This window comes from Xyrauchen texanus, chromosome 28 (genome assembly GCF_025860055.1).
Source record: "Xyrauchen texanus isolate HMW12.3.18 chromosome 28, RBS_HiC_50CHRs, whole genome shotgun sequence".
Lineage (NCBI taxonomy): Eukaryota > Metazoa > Chordata > Actinopteri > Cypriniformes > Catostomidae > Xyrauchen > Xyrauchen texanus.
In genome coordinates, this window is record NC_068303.1 from 19,514,197 (window position 1) to 19,534,692 (window position 20,496).

Consider the following 20,496-nt stretch of genomic DNA (forward strand, 5'->3'; position numbering starts at 1 on the left):
ACATCATCAGAAAGTGTTATATGCTTTATATAGGATACTGTATATAGGCGCCAGTTCTCACACTTTTTACTATATATATGTATATATAGTTTCTCATATTAGGAATTATATATATATATATATAGGGGGCACATGTCTAAATCATTTCTAATAGAAATATGCACCAATGTATCTGCCAACTGTGCTTATTGGTCAGTTATTAACCAAATTAAAACTAATGGTTTATTTATCATTAATAACTTAAATGTATAAAATTTTATAAAAAAAATTCTGTGTGTAACAAAGAAACACCTACTAAAATAAATGAAATCTGAAAAATAAAACATGCTATATATGCATAATAATTTGTAAGGTTCTTTTAAAATATGTCAAATCAGAGTTCTTTTGTTTAAAACTACAAAAACAGAAGAACAAATGTTTTAGAAGTGCAAAAAAAAAGAAGAAAAAAATGCTCCCAGTTCCCACATAAATCATCATGGTTTTTATTTGTGGCTCTTGTAAAGTTATGGCCTGTCATGTATTCAATAGATCCAATCCAGGTTCAGTTTATGTTATTTAAAATTAGAACAGTAAAATAGCTTTTGTACCTTTTTTAAAAAAGTATAATTTCTAAGTAAAACAGTAATCTGATGACAAGTGGCAAAATATTGGGATCTTCTTTAAAAGATTTTTTTTTTTTTTAAATTTTATTGCTAACAGCCCTAATAATCAGTCAGCTTAATATAGACTTTCCAGCTAAATTAAAGAAGTAAATCAATTATGAGGTGTAATAAGGGACTTATCAGCATAAGATACTTAAACCACACTCTTTAAGGCACAAACTGAACACAGGTCATCCATCAACAGGGCAGGTCAAATGAGAATTTGACCTATAACCTCAGTGATAAGTAAATCACTGCATTACCTCAGGAGACATTTTGACTGGGAAGTGTCAGTGCAGATGCAGGTCACTTACGAGATGTACAAGGCTGAATGAGTGTATCTGTGAAGGAGAGAGATTAACAAATGTGTTGTCCACAGGCTTCATATGAACATGTTTATAACTAATCAAACCTGTTATCAAACCCAGTAATTAATCAAATCAGTTTTTCTGGCACAAACAGAATGAATATCAAAGAAAATTGATCTTGCTTCAATTTCACATATGTTCTTAGTCCTCTTTGCTAGTATATTTCCATTGCCAAAAGGGAGTAACTGGATGAGATGCATACACAAGTACACACCCATTTACAGTCCCTGAAAAAAAGGAGCAGGCTGATTATCTAGTATGCTCTACATTTTTATCCATTTTCAAATAAACTGGTGTGTTTTGGAGCAATCCTAATCTGTTTCCAGGTGGACAGCACCTGCATGATTTATGAATAAGTAATTACTGACAGATAAAAATCATCTGACAGAAGGATCCCACGACAATGCAAAAAATAACCGTCACACCCAAACTGCTATTAGATGAATGGGTCTGTGCCATATTATCGTTCCCAAAATCAACATTTGAAGGCTATGAGTGATGGCTATCATGCCAGACGTAACTTGCGGTTGCATGTGCGTAAATTGTGAGTAAATGATGAAACTCAAATCATCCATCTTTATTTGCATAACTTTAAGAGATCTCATAGCGAGCGTATCTGTGTGGAAGTGTGTGTAGGGGGGATTTCTTCTGTGGCTTCACTGCAAATATAACCGGTATCTAGCATTCATTGGATGTATTATTTCAGTCGACACACACTCACTCACATTCCTTCATGAGGTATGCATAGTTTAAGCTTCACAATGAGAAAAGCAGGTAATGCACTTGGCCTTGTCTGTCTATCACACGCCATCTACTCCCTTACAGACAAAGAGACATTGTGTGTGTGTGTGTGTGTGTGTGTGTGTGTGTGTGTGTAAATTAAGCTTAGATATTAGATGAATTTTGGTTACTTTTTATGATTTCCAGCATGAGAATTGGCTGTAAAGTAAATAGTGGACATTCTTCTGTTTCTCTCTCTATTTTATTCTCCCACTTTTGCACACAAGTACGCTGCGGATTGGGTGTAATAATGAACACATAAAAACCAAGTGATCTCTCTTTTAGCTGATTGAGTGGATTTAATAGTGAAGGCTTGAACTGATGAATGTGGTCCCGAGACAGCTGCTGAAGACTGCTGCATGAACTCTGTGGTCCCCACTAACTGCCTGTTAGTGAATGCTATTTTGCACATCCATTTTATTCTTTCAGATGCTGATTTAAACAATTTTTATGAGGCACTTTGGGAAAGGAGGACCAAAATTAGCCAAAGGGTTTTTTTCTTTTTCACTTTTTATTTTCCAGACAGTCCCCAGGAAACCCTCCTTTTTTTCTTTTATTTTTTTCATTTTAAAAGAGAAGGGAATAATGAAAGCAGACCTCTAAAAAAGGTTTGATTTATGCAAAAATACAAACACGTTTGCAGCAGTCACTCAGTTTAGTAGATGTGTGACTTGTTTATGAATATCGTCCCCTGTTGAACTTGTGTGCTCATCTTCTCAAAAAGCCAAACTAAGAATTATTATTTCATAAACAATGCCATTGTCATTTGTCTAAATTGCAGTTTAACTGGATTTTTACCAAATTTGTTAATGTTTTATTGAATATGGTTTGGCATATACAACAAGGATTATTGAGCAATGAAGCAATCAGTAGCAATGAAGTGTGTATGAACTACCTGCTGAAATGAAGTAGTCACTACACACTGTATGCACATTCTTTTAAAATTGCTTGGGTAAGAACTTGCCTGCCAAGAATATACATTTAATGTACAGTACAGAAGCGTAAGTGTGAGCATGCATGAGCGTGAGAGAATCATGAGAGACAAAGCACACACAGGCAGCAGACTACAGTTCACCATGTGTGTATTTCATCAGATCAACTTCTAGACTTGTCGACCCTGAGGTATTGCGACCACATAATGATGGAATTAACTGGATTATCAAAGATTAGGGTTTTATTGCACATACATATGTTAACATGCTTCCTCCAGCACCTCAAAGACATATTGCACACATCTCAGAAACTTGAATTTGTCACTAAGCATGTTTAGATGCATGTTCTTACTGTAATTATACTTGTTAAGCCAACAATGTGTAAGGTCATGTAAACACCTTAAACTGTTTTCCTGTATAGGGGAAAAGTTATAAACGGTTTAAGCATATACTGATCGGCACACGTAGGTTTTTGCCCACTATCCCGATTTCAGGTTACATGTAAACACCTTTAATGGTGTTCTTGCTGGCCTATCCAATGTGTACAAGTGCTGTATGCTTGACTGTTGTGACGTCAAAAGCAGAAAATAGCCTGATTTCAAATCTCATGTAAATGTGGATTTTTGGTTCAGTCAGAAATTTTATAAAGATGGTTTTCGGTATTTATCTATTTAAATGCATGTAAACTCATTCTTTTTTGTGGGCTATTGTGTATATTTAGAGTAGTACAACAAGAACAAGAATGTAACCACATACTCAAGACCAAATGTTTTTTATTTTGCAATCAACCAATAAAAGTCATATCGGTCGACCTAATAATTTGAATACTGGGGGGACATGTCTCTCATAATGTCTATGGTAGTTACAGCCCTGGAACATACACTACCGTTCAAAGGTTTTGAAACACTTATTTTTATTATAATTTTTTTCACATTTTATAATAATAGTAGTCATCAAAACTATGGAATAACATGAATGGAACTATGAGAATTATGTTGTGACTAAACAAAATCCACAAAACTGTGTTATATTTTAGCATCTTCAATGTAGACACCCTTTGCCTAGAAATATATTCTTGACATTTTCTCAACCAACTTCTTGAGGTATCACCCTGGGATGCATTTTAAACAGCACTGAAGGAGAGCCCATCTATTTTGGGCACTTAGTGGCTGCTTTTCTATATTATTTGGTCCAAGCCATCGATTTAAAAAACTTTTTTTTAAATACAATTTTAGTTTTATAATGAAATAAATTAATATGGTGGCACAATTATATTTTTGTCTACAAAACAAATTTCAAGCATTTTAGCATACACCTTCAGATCATGAGAAACATTTCAGGCAAGTGTTTCAAAACTTTTGACCGGTAGTGTACATGCTTCACAGAATCTAATACATTTTAAAATGCAATCCTTCCAAAATACAAATAGTAATGTATTTAATCTTTTCCACTTTTCCCTTGGATTTCATGAGAATGCAAAAAGCGGAGTTGAAACATTTATTCACACTTTGACAATTCAACACTAAAAAAACTGTCCAATGCTTAGATAATGGACAGATGGTGATTTCTTTTAATTTAGTTAGATGCCATTTACCCTTCGAGTTTCGATCTTAACACATTATTTGATTCACACATGAATCAGTACATTGTATAATTGACACATGCACATTATTAATAATTTTTAAATATAGCTCATCTGTGTGCTGTTTATGTAATGCATAAGTGCATGCTTGTTTTTTTAGTTTCATTTGGAATGAAAGATGGCTTTGACCTTTTACTCTAAGGATGAGAATGGGGTGATCTTATCTGCTTTGTGGCAGAGGTCAGGGGCAAGATAAAAAGCATCCTGTAGAGAACAACACACACACACACAAATGGAGGCCCTCACCCCGTGAATGCAGGAGTCTGTCTTATCTGACCCATGCTGAGCGTCATAGTACCAGCATGCAAAACACAGCTGCATCATCACTTACCTGCAGCTTTGATTTTAATTTGAATAGAAGATCCATTTTATTTCATGCTCAGGTTCAGTGGCTTTGGCCAACTGTGAACTCATTTACATGAACAACATGCTTTTGTTTTTTTGTCGTGTGTGTGCTTTTATGCACACATGCAGGCATGTGCATGTGTTTTTAGATTTATGTGGGTGTAGATGGCAGGTGTACCACCTTTTGCAGAGTTTTATCCTCTGTTGTCTGTCGTGATACACATGTCTGTTGATGTGTAGTGCAGTCTTTGGGGTTTTCTGGGTATTATAGTTGCTGTGGTTTAAGAGGCTGGCTCGATGTGACAGCTTTACTGTGATATGGTAGTGTAATAGGTCAGAGTTGTAAAGTTGAGTGTGAATGATGTTGTAAAGAGTTTGGCCCGGTGCCAGGTGCAGCTCAAACCTGCAATAATTCTATGCTCTTACCGATCAGCCTTTTCTCATGATGACCGTATATACATCCACTTTTATTTGCACTCTGCATTTCATAATGTTACATGGCACAATTTAACGTGGGGTCCTACCTTCCACCCCCAGAACATTTCTTTAACTATGCGACTCTGTCTCGCTGTGACTTTAGACCTAGCACTGTTTGCGTTGAGGGATCAGGGAAAGAGAGAGTGACAGAAAGAGTACTGCACTGAGAACAGAACTGAAAAAATAAAGAGGGAGAGAGGGGTGTACATTCTCCCCTGGCCTACTCTCTGGTATTTCCTGAAGGACTTTGACTGAGCGGAACCACCCTGGGCCCCACGGAGGGGAAAGAGAGAGAAAGAGCTTTTAAAAACGAAAGAGTTGAAAATGTAACTTTTAAAAACCAAGCCCATTTGTAAAGCTTTCCAGTAAACAGGTGAATTTTTTTATGTATATTGAAGTTCCATTAAAGCTTTAGGGGAGAAAGACTTTCTTTTGCGTAACTCCCTAAAAACAGTAGAGAATTAGTTTGTTTACATCCACACCAAGATGCTGTTAACTACAAAAAAAAGACACGTTTACATGAGACTCAAAAGCATCTTGTCATTTTTTGCTTTTAATTTTAAAGCCTAGTCGTGCACACATTGGATAAGCCGGTAAGAATGCTGTTAAAGGTCTTTTACATGTTTTATGTAATGCAAAATCGGGGTAATAGAAATGGTAAATCTGCATGTGTCAAATGGTTTGTTTAAACAGTTTATGATCTTAAGGGGTAGTCACTCTATATTTTAAGCATGCAAAATTAGTTCTGACACCGCAGCGGACATGATATGAAGTCACGCATTAGGGCTTCTGGTTTCAATAAATAAAAAAATTGCAAATGACAAATAATATTATATTCAAAATGTTACAATGTAGCAACCTACTCACTTTTCTACAAAAATAAAAATGCACAACTTTGTAATGGGTATTCTTTGCATTGAGCCAATAGGTCAGCATGTGATGTTTTGTTCTCCTTTTGGTCATACAAATTCTCAGGTCAGAATTCACCCAACTCAAACTTTTGTACGCAGCCGATTGCTAAATTTCTTCGCGTGAACTTGCGTTTCCGGTCTTCCGCATTTGGATGCATTTGAATAGAAATGAATGGAGCTCAAAATGTAGTGTGCCCACGGCCTTACAGATAAAGGAGCGCCATTTACATTGTTGGCTTATTTAGCAAAATCGTTTATGAACATGCATGTAAACACACTCATTGTTAAGATAATAAATTAGAAGTAGAGGTTTGTCAGTCTTTTACTGAACAAAAAGTTGCTAAATTATATTGGATCTAAAATGGTCACAACTAATTAAAGTAACAAAAAAATTTGAAATATATGCTTCAAGTTGATGATCAATTAGCAAAACAGCACTGGGTCATATTGTGACAGTAGATACGAAAAGTGTTCTTTTTAACCGCAGGTTTCCAACAGTGTACATGTGAATATGCGTGTTAACTTTTGTACCTGTAATGAGCTTTTTTTCTTTTTTTTCTCTCTATTTATCATACCGACCCCACTGAGTGTTTCACGGCTGTGAGTAGTGGGAGAGAGGAGGTTAATTGTGGGCTGCCCTCTGTAGATGGCATGTTCCATGCTCATTATTTTGATTGAGTAATTAACTCTGGTTCTCGGCACTCTTACTCACACTCTGTCAGGCTGCTGAACTCCTGACACCTCACATTCCTCACTCCCTCTCTCTCTCTCGCACTCTCTAACTTTCATACAACTCGTCTCGCCAGGCTTTCAATTTATCATCATTTTCCTTTCTCTACGTGTCAGTCTCGTCTCCGTCCTCACTTTCCTCCTCTTCTTGTACTCTCTATCATTCCAGACAAGACCATTTTCTTATTACACACAAGTTAGAAATGGAGCTCATGATAATAATTATCTCGCCCCTGTACGGTAGCATTAACTGTGCAAAATGTGTTGTGCATTTCTTTCGTTATAGCTCTTCTTTTTCTCCCCACCCATAGTGAAAGAATTGGAAAAGGGAGTGAGATAAAAAAAAAAAAAAAAAGCTATTTGGGTCATTTGAATGAGGTGAATCATGAATTTTGTACACCCAGGTGATGACCCTGCCAAAACATGTAGACTCTGCCCGGGGAGATACAGCGCTCTGTGGCTTGTAAATACACAAACATACTGCCAACATACCCTGAGTAATAAACACACTGTCAAGTGTGTTCAATTCATGCAGATGCTTTTCGTTCTGTGATCATGTCATTCAAGTGTGTTGCATAGCTTGGCTATTAACACAATGACTGTACTTTTGCACTCTTTTTGTTTTCTCTATACAGATTTCTTGTTCTGTGGCTGACTGACTGTTGTTTAAAAAGGGAAATCATTCGAGTCTTTGATCCCTTTTAAAGTTTACAACATCCTGAGGCAAATAACACACATACTCCCATAAACACAAAACTGCACAGCAACGCTTTCACGGGACCTACGTCTGTCAAACAGCCTCAAATTTCTTGCTTTTTCATTCTCCCATACACGCGTGCATTTAAAGTGTCGACACTTAGGGTCAGTGTCTCTTTGCTGGAGTGGGTTTACATGATCATATAAATATTTATTAAACTCTTGAAGCAAGAATCTCAAATAGAAACGTGCTCCTTTGTGTTGATACAGATCAGAGGTTTCTGCATCATCTTCCCTGTTTCTTTTACACATAAAAATGCTAAAAGAAATGTAAATTGGTAATTTGTAATTAAAACATTTGTCTTTATTCAGTAAATGATCAAACATACTGAAAATGGAATGATTTGATTTAGCTATCAAGAATTTATTAAGCATGATACATTAAAAAAATCCTTTTTAAAAGCTGAATGTTCGAACACAATGCACAAACACATTTCCAGGGATCTGTTTACCATGGAAGGATCGAGAGAGAGAAAAACTACTTTTGAGCATTTTGTAGATCTGAACATACTGCGTTTGTTCATTTGACCTCTGATAATTTCTCTGTGCGTGTGCAACAGAGAGAGATTCATTCTGTTTGAGCATGCCGCCGTGTTACCATGCTTGTCTTGGAAATATAAAAACTCTTAGCCCCATCGGAAACTCACTGAAATATGTATGCGTGCGTGTAGCGTGTTTACAGACTTTCAAATGTTGTGCATAGTCATGCTATGGTTTTCTGTGTAAAAGTGAGTTAACAAAGGTTGCTTGATGTTTGTCAAGGTCTGTCTCTCCAATAGTCCTAAATTCCTTTACGTTAAGTTCTCAGTCACACACAATAAAAATCTACCCAGATGATGATTATCGCTTTTATTTATTGTCTGTTTGCATTTTATTTACCATATAAGCAGACACTGCTCTGCTATTGCACCCTGATCAAACGTTTACCATTTGAACATGTATAGATAAATTATTTAAACAAATAAAAACACTATTTGAAACAAATATCTGCCAGTGAACTTCTACTGTGACTTTGATATGTCTTGACTTGCTTTCAATTTATCATCTGCTTTTGCACGATTGATGATTCACACGCACACGCTGAGTCGTCTTCATCAAATAAGTTCAATTCTAATTTTCTCTTCTTGTAAATGTTGTACATTGTCAGTACAAAGTTCTTTAGTAGTTTGCATGTTAAGATTTGGATGGATGACAGAAGCAGCTGAGATTAATTTAGCTTTCAAGAAAAATGATTACTAATTATGATTAATATGCTGCTTTAATTCAGCTCTTGATTATGATGGTTGCATGCTGTTTCATATGTTGATGAATGAATGCTATTTTGGTAATTCGTTTTTAAAATATGGTTATATAATTTAAATTATTTAATTGATACTAAAATGGAACCATGAGTAGTGACTCTACCTTCTCTGTGTTTAAAATATGGGCTTTAGGAACAACATTACTCATGATGTTTTACATGTGAGTCAAGGCACAAAAGTACTGTTGTGAATGTGTGTTCTGGTTCCTTGGAGCTCTGGTGTAATCAGATCAGCAGCAGGGACACCCTAAAACCCTTTACTGCCACCCTGAGAAGCACCCCTTAAAATCAACTTCTAAATGTGTGTGTGCTTTGCTGTCCCAGCAGGAGAACAGAAGGGGTTAGGCCACAAGAGTCACATAATCCATCATGCTCTGGCTCTGGCTCTGGGAGAGAGCTGGAAAGAGGGGGTGCTGGATGGATGGCCTGCCTCTGCCCTTGCCTTCCCCCAGAGACACAGAGCCTGACACCTGTGTTTGTGGTGTTGGCGATTATGTGTTAGGTGTATGAGAGTGAAGAAGAGTGGTTACTGTTAATAAAGTAGAACTAAATCACCCCTCTCCCTTTTTTCCTTTGTTCAAACTTTTTCTCCTCCTTTATGTTCTTCCAGGACTATCTGCAAGGAGACAGCTCCAAAGCCTTGAAGAAGCTGGGCTGGAAACCACTTGTGACGTTTGAGGTGAGCCTTCCTGTAAAAATCAAAGCAATTCCTTCAAGTGATCTCAAGATTTCCTGAATTAATCTGTGTGTGTTTGTGTATTGGAACAGGAGCTTGTTACAGAAATGGTGGCCGCAGACATCGAGCTCATGCGGAACAACCCAAATGCCTGAGCCCACATGCCTTAGTCTCCGCATGCCAAAGGAGCAGTTTTCATGTGTTTGAGTGTGTGTGTGTGTGTGTGAGATTCAACCACAGGAAGAAGCATTCAAATGCATTTATTTTCCGCTGTCTATCATTTTCCCCCAACTCCAGCCTTCTTACCCCACTTCCACAGTGTATTGAGGGCTCCCGGTGTTGCCTTCTTCCATTCCTTGAAGGAATATTCAGAGTTCAATTCAAGTTAAGCTCAATCGACAGCATTTGTGGTATAATGTTGATCATCACACAAAATTATTTCGACTTGTCCCTACTTTTCTTTAACAAAAAGCAAAAATATGGGTTAAAGTGAATCACTTACAATGGTAGTCAATGAGGCCAATCAGTAAATGTTCCAAAAGTATAGCCACAAGACATAAAGAATGTGCGTGTTAACATGATTTTAGTGTGGTAGAATTGCTTACTAACATTCTCTGTATAAATGTATTTCCAATTTTAAAACTTTGTTGCCATAATGATGTAACCAATTAACTTGATGTTAAGTTGATGCACCTAGAACTGTAGTCCACTGACAAATTATGATTTTACCAACTTTATTGCTTAAATAAAAAAAAGTTTTAACAGATGTGCTTTTATAAAATTCTAAGCTTCAAATGTCATCCTTTAAACCCTCCAGAAATGGGCCACCTTCACTTTATTGTAAGTGCCTCTCTGTAACTGATTTTTCTTTTTTTTTCTTTTTTTTTTTTTTTTTTAAAGAAAAGGCAGGACAAGTCTAAATGTGTTTTTGTGGTAATCAACATTATGCCACAAATACTGACAATTGTGCTTAGCTTGTATCAAACCTGGAATATTTCTTAAATACAGTCACATTTCTGGTTATGTGTACAGCTTTTAAGTTTGTTCTCTGTCTAAATTATTTCTATCCATATTAAACGTTGTTTTAATTCATAATTATGATGAGATGACCCCACATACACTGTGAGGTTCCTTGGGTGTTGCCTTTCTCCATTCCTTAGTACTGTCATTCTGGTTATATGTATGGATTTTTTGTTTTTTCGCTGTCTAAATGATTCAATTCATTTTTATAATGCTGTTTTCATTCATAATAATGATGAGATGTATACATAAGGGATTAAAGTTTTTGTAGAGCTTTTCAAATGTCCCTGTTGCTGTTTTATCAAGGTAAATTCTTGATCTGAAAATGACAGTAGTTTCAACATCTAAAATCGTTTTCAAATCATTTGTGAATTATAGAACTTTCATCTCAAACCAAACTGTCAAATTAAAACAGATGGGGGTTAAATGTTTGTTTCTCAGAATAGTTATATTAGTTTAATGTATTGGGAAGACATCTTAAAGTAAAATATTGCTCATTCAATAAGTAAAACCTCGAGAGTGCGTAATTACAGTTACGGCCAGTGCCGTTGAATTTTTAAAAAAAAAAATAACGGTTAACGTTTGTTTTTTGTTTTTTAAACCGTTTGATTCTCGCCTCAGAGGAAAGATATACGGTGAAATGCGTCAGAATACTTTTCGTGTCAGTTTTCGCGGGTTACCTAGCGGTCACCCCACACCTCAAACAACCTCTTTCTTGTGTTAAGAGTGAAACGGGCGTCCAGGAGGCCTCGCGGTCCTCCATTCCAGATGCTAGAGTACGGCCCACCGCGCGCAGCTCAGGGAGCAGTAACTCGGCCTTGTAAAGCAGCTCATGTTTAATCACCTCTGACGTCGGGCGCAGCTGGGCCACTGAACTATGACAGTGAAGACATTTCGCTGTGTGTAGCGCATCGTGCGAAAACCTTTCGCCATGTTTATTTGCAATGGTGAGACTTCTCATCGAAGTAACTACAGATTCATTCAAGAGACCTCTGTTAACTCAAATGTGTGAGAAAGAGAAGACTGGTAAAATCAGACCCTTAAAGGACTCAAGAGGCCACATATTCCACTCCTTTCGAAGTGCCAAAATCTTGGTAAGGTCATCTGACACCGACGTCTGAATAAATTGGGGTCTTTGAGTTGCCCTCAGAAGACAGGCGATAGAGAGGGAGGTTGATGTATGTGTATTTGTGTTTTTAAGACGGCATTTCGAGCCAGTAGATTGTCATTTAAGCGCCTTAAACAGCGTACCAGTGTGAGCGGGCCTGATTGGAACCAGACGGCGCCTCGCTGCTCCGCGAGCGAAAAAAGCACTTTTCCACTGGCCCGGGTCGCGAGCTCTACCACATACAGGTGCACAGGCCGCGAGCAACCACTAACTACGTTATAAAGCTGCCCCAGCGAATTTATTCCTACGTTTAAGCGAGGGAATTTTGTTTTTGTTCCCTAAAAGCAGTGGGAAAGCAATATTGGGTGTATTTGTGATTCACGTGAAATTAAATTAAATTCATACATTCAGGTGTATCAGAAATTCAAGAGGCATGACAACCTTGACATTGTTTATTCAATCTCTTAACAACTATTATCCTAACCCATTTACATTTTCTGTTGAAAGACTCCACAACATTTTAAGTTAAAAGTGGTGTAAATAAAATACCCCCCTGAAATGTATATTTTAGATATAAAAATATCTACCCCCTGAAATATTTTAATTAACGATTGCTTCTAAAAAAAAATAAAAAGTCTAATAACGGTGGCTAATCTACACTATTTATCATTTTATTATTATTTAATAATAGCATTTAATTAATTTGGAGGCAGTGGCGGCTCAGTGGTTGAGGCTCAGGGTTACTGACCAGAAGGTTGGGGGTTCAAGCCCCAGCACCACCAAGATGCCACTGTTGGGCCCTTGAGTAAGACACTTAACTCCAGGTTGCTCTGGGGGGATTGTCCCTGTAATAAGTGCACTGTAAGTCGCTTTGGATAAAAGCGTCTGCCAAATGCATAAATGTAAATGTAAATGTAATTTATTATTATATTCTGTCGTTATTCTATCTTGTATTCACATTTCGTCCATTTATCGATTATGCAGAACATCAATTATGTACAACTGTTATCTTTGTAAATTGTTTTGCCATTGTTGTGTAGCATATTTATTTGTTTCTGTATTATATTTCGGTGCAGCAAAAAACAGACCTTCTTGCTTTGTCATGGATGATAAACCTAATTTTGCCTTTGAACCCTGAAACTTCACCCTGTGAGAATTTTGCAACATTGAAGAATAGGTATTCCTCAAATCCACTCTGTGTAATCCATTGTATTTAGCTCGTGTCCATTTTTCATGTGTTTGTTTTTGTCTAGACAGTTTTCACAGTCCAAAGCAGTCGGCTATGTGTTAACTTGCTCGTTTTAGGCTATATCAAATTCCGATTTGGTCTGAGATAAATAATAATAGATATTGTTATTGGCCTAACACATATTATAATATTCTACAAGTTTGAGGGTCACCATTTACCTTTTAAAGAATTCGGGTTAATTTTTTGTATAATATTTATTATCACAAAAATTTATTTCGAGTCGTTCCTCATTTTCTTAAAAAATAAAATAAAATCTGGTTTACAGTGAGACACTTACAATGAAAGTGAATGGAGCCAATCCGCAAACGTTAAAATACCACAAAACATAAACATATTACGCTTGTTAATATGATTTTAATTTGATAAAATCAATTACTAATCTTTTCTGCGTAAAGTTATAGCCAATTTTACAACTTCGTTGCCATGACGATGTAATGTCAGCAAATAGGCTAAATGACTAAAATAATATGATTTAAACAACTTTACAGCTGAAATAATACATTTTTAACTGAAGAATTCATGTGATTTTATATGATTTCATAAAATTATAACCTTCACATTTCTGCCTTTAAACCCTCCAAAAATGTGCCCCATTCCCTTCCATTTGAAATGCCCCACTGTAATCTCATTTTTTATTTTTAAGAAAAAGTTTTTTGTAGTATTCAATCAATATTATGCCACATGCTGCTGAATTAGCTTAACTTGTATTGGACCCTAACTATTTCCTTAAGGGCAATTGTGTCTCCCATATTTCAGACACAATGGCCCTTATACTCGTGTGTTTACTAAATAGTTTTATATGAAATTTAGATTTTGTCCAAGATAAATAATGATAATTATTAATAGCCTATAACACAATTAAGTTTTAGGGTCACAAATAAAGAACAGTTGTGACTGACATATTATATCAACATTGTATTTTTGTTTAGAATTATTTCGTGTGAATCTCAATGAGCATTGGGAGCTGTTTTTAAATGTGGCATTTAAAGTAATGTGTTGTGCCGTATCAGAAAATTATTACATGTTTGTAGATTGAGCGCACAAAGCGTTCTCAGATGGCGCCTGGAGGTGTTTATCACCACTTTTATTTGGCTCACTCAAATGACCTGAATTGGAGTCATGCTGTGCCTGTGAGCTATAGAGAAGCTCAAGGGAGGTTAATTACCATAAAGTAACATTAAGCATCGACTACAATCTGTATCGACGGCATTGTATATGTGTGATTTAGGCCTGAGTGTAGGCCACAGATTTATATAGAAATGTATGTTATACGTTCCCATGTTCGTTATCAAACACATGTTGCATTAGTTTTAAACATATAAATAGATGCATTGGTTTATGAAATAATATAAAATCATGTTTACAATTATATAAAAAAAATGGATTGTTCATTTCTGCAGTTTATATTAATTATTATTATTTATCTATAAAGTTTATTTGCAATTTCAATAATTTCCATTAACTATTTTATCCTTTATAGGTTACTAGTAAATTAGCAGCACCTCAAAAAAGCACTTACTGCGCGAGTGTAAAGACTATTGAAAATTGAAAAGTTTTTCTTGCAGTTATAGCTAACTTAAATATTGCATAAGAGAGTGCATGTATCTTCCCTATGCACCTGACAAAGCTCATCCTTTTGAATAAAATGTATATTTGTGCACACAAAAAGACGGCGATTTAGATCACATGTAGGATACAAATCGATTTTAAATAAATAAATAAACTTATTGGGCATATTGGGAAATCTGCAGCTGGTTAAAATGTGTTCGGGACGTTAACTACGAGAAGGCTCTTTCTGCTGTATCATATTCCCTCTGCAAGCAAATCAAGCCTGAAACACGCAGTTGATCGCAACAAAGACACCTTTTCACTGGCACGAGCTCTAACAGCCTCTCGCACCTGCAATACATTTCCCACTTAAGCCCTTCAAAATCACCACGGGCTGACCTTGCTGCACACAGATACTTAGAGCTGTAAAATGTATTTAGTACTTAGTCTCTTAGTTCTATGTCCTTTTTCTTCTCTCTGTTCGTCTGATTTATTTTCATTGGTTTCCCTTGAATAACACTTGAGGCCTATTAAAACCGTGACTGTGAGTCGTTCACGCACAAATGCATTTATTCACTGTTATTTAATCAAAGTTTTCATATAATAACAAAAACCTCAATTACGGGGCCTATTATGCACCACATAAACAAGCGTGCACTGCAAGGATGCAAAAGTTGAGTTGTTTGCGTTATATTCAGGTGTTCGGATATTAAGTTGACAACAGTAAACGTTTGGCAAAACTTAAAACTAATTTACTATTTGTTTAATATTTATACTATTTAAAAAGGCAGTGTAAAAGTAAACAATACCCTGAGTGGCCTAGGCCTACTCAGCAGAATGCTGTTGTTTGAGGGAGTAACAATTAGACATTGATGGTTTAACATGTCTGGCCATTTTTTAATCTTCCGCTTATCTGCTTTTTAATCTATTATGTGTTTACAAGTAAAATATTTTAGCGAAATCAATTGTTGTCTACATTCCACAAGGTTGCAAAAGTGTGCCAACATTAGTTGTAACTGTATAAAATGAACGAAGCAAAAACGCTTCATGGCTTCTCACACAATATGACAAGAGAATTATATCTCCCCGAGAGCATTCTCTTAATAAAACATTTATTATAATAAAACTACAAACTTCTCTAAACCTTCAATAACTAGAAAGTGTTAGTCAATCTAAACGATTGTTGATAGATAAATCACATAGGAACGTTTAGGGTGGTTTATGCAAGATCAGGCTGATGAGTGAATACAAATTACAATAGGCCTACATTTGGTACAACATTTTTTTTTATTATTATTCTATAGGACGTTACGCTACACGTTTAAATAATATGCCATAAGACGTTTAATAAGTGCTCAATTAGTTATGAAACATTTGATTTCATTTGACATAAAATTATATAAAATAACCAATTTAATTGGTTATTAAATTGTTTGAATAAAATAGTAACAATAATATTTTTTTTATTTTGCTGTGCTGCTGCTATTTGTTGTTTGTAATAGCAATTTTTAATGTTAGGAATGCGTAAAAGATTCCTTTAAGTGAAAAAAAAAAATACGCGTAAGTAAAAAATAATAATTTCCAGATGTTTTTAAACCCAGGCCCCTTGAGTCACCCTGCCCCGCGTGTCAGCAGCGCGCCTTGTTAAGTTATGCTCCACAGCGCAAGTTATTTTTAAGAGGAAAATAAGACAATTGACAAACATTTGCTCATTACGTTTAAAATGCCTTTTCAAAAGATTGTGTAATGCTTTTTATGTCGTTAGGCTGTTTAATTGACGAATAATACGCTCTGCCAGTCATTTAACTAAATAATGATTTAAACATCCATCACAAACGATAAATCACTCCAGATTTAACTCCAACAAGACGGTAATTTATTTGGCAAATAGTCATTTTTAATATTTTCAAGAAATTATAAGAAAAAAAAAAAGGAACTCAGCTGTACACTCGTAACCTTTCTATACTGCATTGATTATAAATAATTAAGACATTTCCTTGCAAAGTTGGTCCACATGCTCTTACATGAAATAAATTAACACATTTTCTTTAAATCTATATTTGGACCAACTTCATGGACGAGCAGGATGAGAATGTTTATGTGCAGTCAGACGACCACAGCAGAATTATACTACTTACCAACAAAAACTAACATATTAGCCCGAGTTCTCTCACCTTAAATTAGGCTACAGACACATTTGGGGGGGTGGGAAACAACAAATATATATATATATATTAAACCATTTTTAAATTAATAAAACTTTTGGTCAGAACTTGCTGCAGTCGTATACAAAGGCTCCGGAAGCCCGGTAGAGTGGCTGACTGGACGGGAAAGCCATTTGACAGCTATTGCTTCCGGTCACCGGAGAGCTGTTCAGGGCTATCCGCTGTGTCTCGAACATCTCGCGCACTGCGTGAAAGTTCTGCTGCTGAGCTGGATAGCTCGCGCTCAGGTGCCCCAGCTCTGCGGACTGATTGAGGTACCAGGGCGCGAGTCTGTTCTGCTGCAAGTGCTGGCTCTCCAGGCTCGAGCTCTGGTGGGGATGTGAGATAGAGGAGGCGCTTGTTGTGTTTGTATATTCCGGAAAAGTGTCGTCCCCGTGGCCTCGGTCCCCAGTGTACAGGCTCGTTGCTTGCATATTGCAGTGATATGTGGCGGGCTGGCCGCACGGTGGACTGTAATGCGCTGGTTGCGGTGATGGCGAGTAGGTCATAGACACCGAGCCTGGAAGGGCAGCACGGGAGGCCGGGAGTTCTGCACCGTGCTGTGGGGACCCTCGATGTCCTGTCATGATTGTATCCATACCGAAGGCCTGTTGTGCCGTCTGCGTCTGCGGGCTCCCGCTACACGCACTCCCGCCGCTCCTGTCTGGACTCTCCGTTTTAGGCACGGTACTGATGGGTGGCGTACTATTATGCGGGGGCGTGCAGGCCCCGTTCTCCGTCTTTATATCCTGGAGCTTCACTGGCGGCTGGAGTTCTTGCTCGCATGCTTGTCCCGGGGTGTCCTTGCCCTGTCGATCCCGGTCTTCTCTATCCCTCTGCGCATCCTTCTTCTTGAAGCGGCGCCTTCGTCGCAAGAAACTGCCGTTTTCAAACATGTTATATGAGTCCGGGTCCAGGGTCCAGTAGCTGCCCTTACCTGGCTTCTTATCATCTCGTGGCACTTTGACAAAGCACTCATTAAGTGAAAGATTATGTCGTATGCTATTCTGCCAGCCTTGCTTATTGTCCCGGTAAAATGGGAAACGTTCCATGATGAATTGATAGATCCCATTCAGTGTGATCTTTTTATCGGCTGAGTTCTGGATAGCCATGGTAATTAGCGCGATGTAGCTATATGGCGGCTTCACCATGTCCTTGGGCTGTTGTGCTGGAGCGTATGGCCCATAGGCGCGTGCCATCCCACCGGAGTACTGCTCGTGCGCCGCATGAGAGTACATGCTCATAGGTGCAGGCATACCAGTATATCCTCCACCGGCCGCGGTTCTGTAAAAGCCCTGCTCTCCAGTGATATAAGGCACTAGAGGACTTGGACTAGACACGGGGTAGCGCGCCTGCATCGTACCCCTCTCTCCAATGCTCTCCTACCGCGAAAGGACAGAGAAAAAACTTACAAAAACTAGCCAGATGTCTTGGTTAACTACGAGGACAAAAGTCAAATGGATTCAAAGTATTCCAGTGTTCGCAACTTCCAAATTCCTTCAAACTCTTGTCTGGAAACTTTCATCCAATGCTAATTTCAAGCTGATTTTTTCTGGCTGTGAAGGCAAGAAGAAAAATGTCTTACGTGGAGAAGTCAGTAAATAGGGAAAACCTGGGAACTTCCCGCATCCGTCACTTCAGAGGGACTTTTTCACAGAATTACCAAATCTGCCTTTTGGTAGCTTGAGCGCTCCTCCCCAAACACATCTAGTGACCAATAAGCGCTCGAGAGCTGTTTGTGGAAAGGCTGTACCCAAAGACCTTTTCCCTGTGAGTGTAAGCATAGCCTACCCTTGAGTTAAGGATAACTAAAACATACGGAAAGACTAGAAATGCTGACAGGAAATGAGAAAATTTGCATATACTCAGGTAGCACTATAATTGAAATCTACTCGGTATCGTCGGTATATTGACTAATAAATGGCTGAAGATGGAGGATTTATTTATTTTTTTTTAACAGAAGTCATTGCAATGTGCCCAAATCAATATAGGTGAGACAAACAAATATATTTATGACATTCGTAACGTTGTATTTGTTTATAACAGTGTCAGTTGAACAGGAATAGCTCCCCGTCTCTCCTGCAGGTTTGACGCAATAGCCCATTCATTTAGCCTATATCATAGATGCGCTGTAGGGGTGAAGTAATGTGAGAGTTGTGTTTGTTTTTCGAGAACAGATGTACTACGTGGGAACAAGCATAAATTCTGTAGGTCAAAAGGTGCAAGTATAGCTAATTTAAATTAGGCAATGTTTGCTTTCGTGTGCATGTTAAATCGAAGAAAATCCACCTCAAATTTATTCTTTGTCAGTCCGCATTCTGCATTTCCTGTCTTCATCATGTGTGAGATGTTAATGAAGAGAAGTTGCTATAGATCAAAAAGGTGATCTTTTATTAGAAACATTTAATGACATGTAACAGCAAGTTGTTGCACGTATTGCACGTATGCATATAAAAAGAAAGAAAGAATGGACGACACGGCAAGAAAATAGAACAAGAAAGAAAAAGTTTTTGCCGAAAAAGTTAAATTATTCAATCAAATAACATCTACTATAAAAGTTACAAAATTAAAATATAATAAAACACCACCACCAACTCATCATTACTAATGAAATCAATTACAGCAATGTATAACACAGAATAAAAACGGCAATATAAAAATAACATTAACATTAAATCCACAAGCTCATTATAACATTATAAACAACGAGGAAGAATAACAACAAATTAAGCTGATAATTTGATAAATTTGCATTTGTTTGATATTCCAAGCTGTTGATTGACTTTTTCTGATTTGGGGTAGTTTTTTATTATTATCATTTTTATCAGCAAATGAGAGCCAAAGAATAGTGTATGTTTCAAATCATTATTCAGCTATTTCTTACAAATATATATATATATATATAATTGTACTTTTGTGGCTTTACATTTGTAAATTTGCTGGCTCGTCATTTTCACTTAGACGTTTCTTTCCTATCCTTGTTTTAATGTAGTATCTTTGATCCCCCTCAAGCCTGCGGAATTAGCCTCATTTGGCACGGTGCAGCGAGAAGCAACAGTAATCGCTTCTGTTGTAGGTTGGCCAAGTTCACCTGCTAAATGTGTGTTCCTGTCATTGGCCGCCCCCTTGTGGTCATTGTATATACAAACACCAATTTTGACATTTCCACAGAGAGGACGCATTTAAATCACTTTCACTTCTTTTTTAAATTATTCAGTTAGAGGCCCACCTATATAGGACTACTACTAATACTACTACTACTACACACACACAAACACACACACACACACACACACACACACACACACACACACACACACATATTGTGTTTCCATGTTTTATGGGGACTTTCCATAGACATAATGGTTTTTATACTGTACAAACTTTATATTCTATCCCCTAAACCTAACCCTACCCCTAAACCTAACCCTCACAGAAAACTTTCTGCATTTTTACATTTTCAAAAAACATAATTTAGTATGATTTATAAGCTGTTTTCCTCATGGGGACCGACAAAATGTCCCCACAAGGTCAAAAATTTCGGGTTTTACTATCCTTATGGGGACATTTGGTCCCCACAAAGTGATAAATACATGCTCACACATACACACACACACACAAGCTACACTCACTGAGCACTTAATTAAGAAGTTCCCCACATGGTCTTCTGCTGTTGTGGCCCATCCTGCTCAAGGTTCAATGTGTTGTGCATTCTGAGATACTATTCTGCTCAGTACAGTTATTCAGAGTGGTTATCTGAGTAACCATATATTTTCTGTCAGCTCAAACCAGTCTGGCCATTCTCCATTG

General features: G+C 37.2%; 2 protein-coding genes across 3 annotated transcripts in view; one reads left to right on the forward strand and one right to left on the reverse strand.

Annotated features, from left to right (window-relative positions):
* LOC127622228 (GDP-mannose 4,6 dehydratase) overlaps window positions 1-12,944 on the forward strand; it is a 90,802-nt gene extending 77,858 nt beyond the window's left edge. Inside the window, exons 11-12 of one of the 2 annotated variants that reach the window (XM_052096253.1) lie at window positions 9,492-9,560; window positions 9,650-12,944. In XM_052096253.1, the coding sequence (XP_051952213.1) occupies window positions 9,492-9,560; window positions 9,650-9,712 (132 nt within the window). In that variant the 3' untranslated portion in view covers window positions 9,713-12,944. The remainder of the gene's footprint in view (window positions 1-9,491; window positions 9,561-9,649) is intronic. The other variant, XM_052096254.1, reaches the window with a different exon arrangement.
* A 3,402-nt stretch (window positions 12,945-16,346) lies between these two features.
* Window positions 16,347-18,315, reverse strand: LOC127622173 (forkhead box C1-B). Its single transcript, XM_052096152.1, has one exon. It carries the CDS (start codon window positions 18,042-18,044, stop codon window positions 16,749-16,751), a length of 1,296 nt encoding a protein of 431 aa, XP_051952112.1. The 5' UTR covers window positions 18,045-18,315; the 3' UTR covers window positions 16,347-16,748.
* Between the last annotated feature and the right edge of the window lie 2,181 nt (window positions 18,316-20,496).